Source organism: Lolium rigidum, chromosome 6 (genome assembly GCF_022539505.1).
Source record: "Lolium rigidum isolate FL_2022 chromosome 6, APGP_CSIRO_Lrig_0.1, whole genome shotgun sequence".
NCBI lineage: Eukaryota > Viridiplantae > Streptophyta > Magnoliopsida > Poales > Poaceae > Lolium > Lolium rigidum.
Genome location: NC_061513.1, coordinates 29,950,044 through 29,951,569, shown reverse-complemented (window position 1 = coordinate 29,951,569; position 1,526 = coordinate 29,950,044). Strand labels below are relative to the sequence as shown.

At 48.1% G+C, this 1,526-nt stretch overlaps 1 protein-coding gene across 1 annotated transcript; it reads left to right on the top strand.

Annotated features, from left to right (window-relative positions):
* The first annotated feature begins 327 nt into the window (after positions 1-327).
* Positions 328-1,090, top strand: LOC124659268 (protein CYSTEINE-RICH TRANSMEMBRANE MODULE 13-like). The gene is made up of 3 exons (XM_047197188.1): positions 328-485; positions 614-713; positions 837-1,090. Exons 1-3 carry the CDS (start codon positions 437-439, stop codon positions 883-885), a joined length of 198 nt encoding a protein of 65 aa, XP_047053144.1. The 5' UTR covers positions 328-436; the 3' UTR covers positions 886-1,090.
* The last annotated feature ends 436 nt before the right edge of the window (positions 1,091-1,526 follow it).

Below are 1,526 nucleotides of genomic sequence, written 5' to 3'. Positions count from 1 at the left end.
TCCGGCCAGCTGCCAGCCGCCGCCGGCGCGATCCAAGCCGTCGATCCATCCACCAACTCATGCATGGCAGGTTATATTATCTTCTTCAACACTGTACATGCGTGAGTGCCGTCTATCTGCTCAACAACCTTGGCGATCATTCGGGTAGTACTACAAAATTGTGATTTGTCAGCTAATAAAGCGTTGCTTAGTCCGACAGGCATCGAATCCACCTAGCTACTACTTGTCAATCTGCGACTGCTTGTCAAAAGGGGAGAGAACCTTGTGTGCTCTCCTCTCCGTGTGCCTGTCTGCTATTGGCAGTCCATCGCAGCTGGTGGAGCATTATATATAGAACGTCGGAGTGCGAAGAAGACAAGTACCCATCAGCTGAATCCCATCGCTCACCACCACAATCTACACACGTGCAGAGCTCGATCGCCCACAGGTATCCGTGATGGAGAACAACAGGAGCAACCAGAACCAGCCACCGCCGCCGCCGCCAGGTTTCCATCAGTTTCCTCATGCTTAATTGGCGCTACCTGAATCCATGGCTGTGTTCGTCGACGTATTCAGAATTCAGATAGACTCGTGACCGAAAATCTTGACATGTTTGTTCATGCGTGTGCTGCAGGCTACCCGACGGCGGCCGCGGAGCAAGGCGGCGCGGCCGAGAAGAAGGCGCGCCGGGGCAGCACCACCTCCAGGGGCGAGAAGGGCTTCATCGAAGGATGGTACGCTGCGTTGCTTCTCCATCGAAATATAGACTTGCTCGGATAAATCCTTTCTAGTACTACCTTGCACCACGCCACTAGTGAGATTTAATTTCTGATGCTTTCTTGGGTGTATTTTTTCAGCCTCGCCGCGCTGTGCTGCTGCTGGATCTGCGAGATGTGCTGCGACTAACCGGCCAGCACCCCGTGTTTGCTGGCGGGCACAGAGCGCCAGTGCCACTCATGAAGAACGTATACAGATGAGGAGGGTTGTGTATCGCTTAATTTCAGTGTTTGTTGTTTTAGTCTACACAAATAACTGAGGTGACTGTCTGTACCTGAATATTGTAGTACTGTATATGTATCCGTGTTGGATATTGTGATATTCATATATTTACCACGTCGTGTGTAATGGGTGAGTACGAAGTATTATTTCAAGCTGTAATCTCGGTCAGTTGCCATCCTTCTCAACATATATGATGTCTTAGATCGACATAATAAATCCAACGATGAAACTGGTTGAGGCTCCGAAGGCGTTTTCAACCACCATTCACAACTGATCCATCTCTCCTATCACGGCCCGGATGATCACACCATCCATTTTGTATTCCCATGTTTATGCCCAACGACTTTTTATCGTGTATTTTGGTTACCTCATGGTGACTGTATATATTCAACTCAAACACCATACCTTCTGCTAATTATACAAGTTAATGTGTATATGTAGCCATAATAGTACCCATTTAATCACAGTTAATGCAATATCAAACTACGGCGGACATATATGTGCAAGCAGTCGGTTGATAGTGTCTAAGTGAGTTGACATGTCCTTCA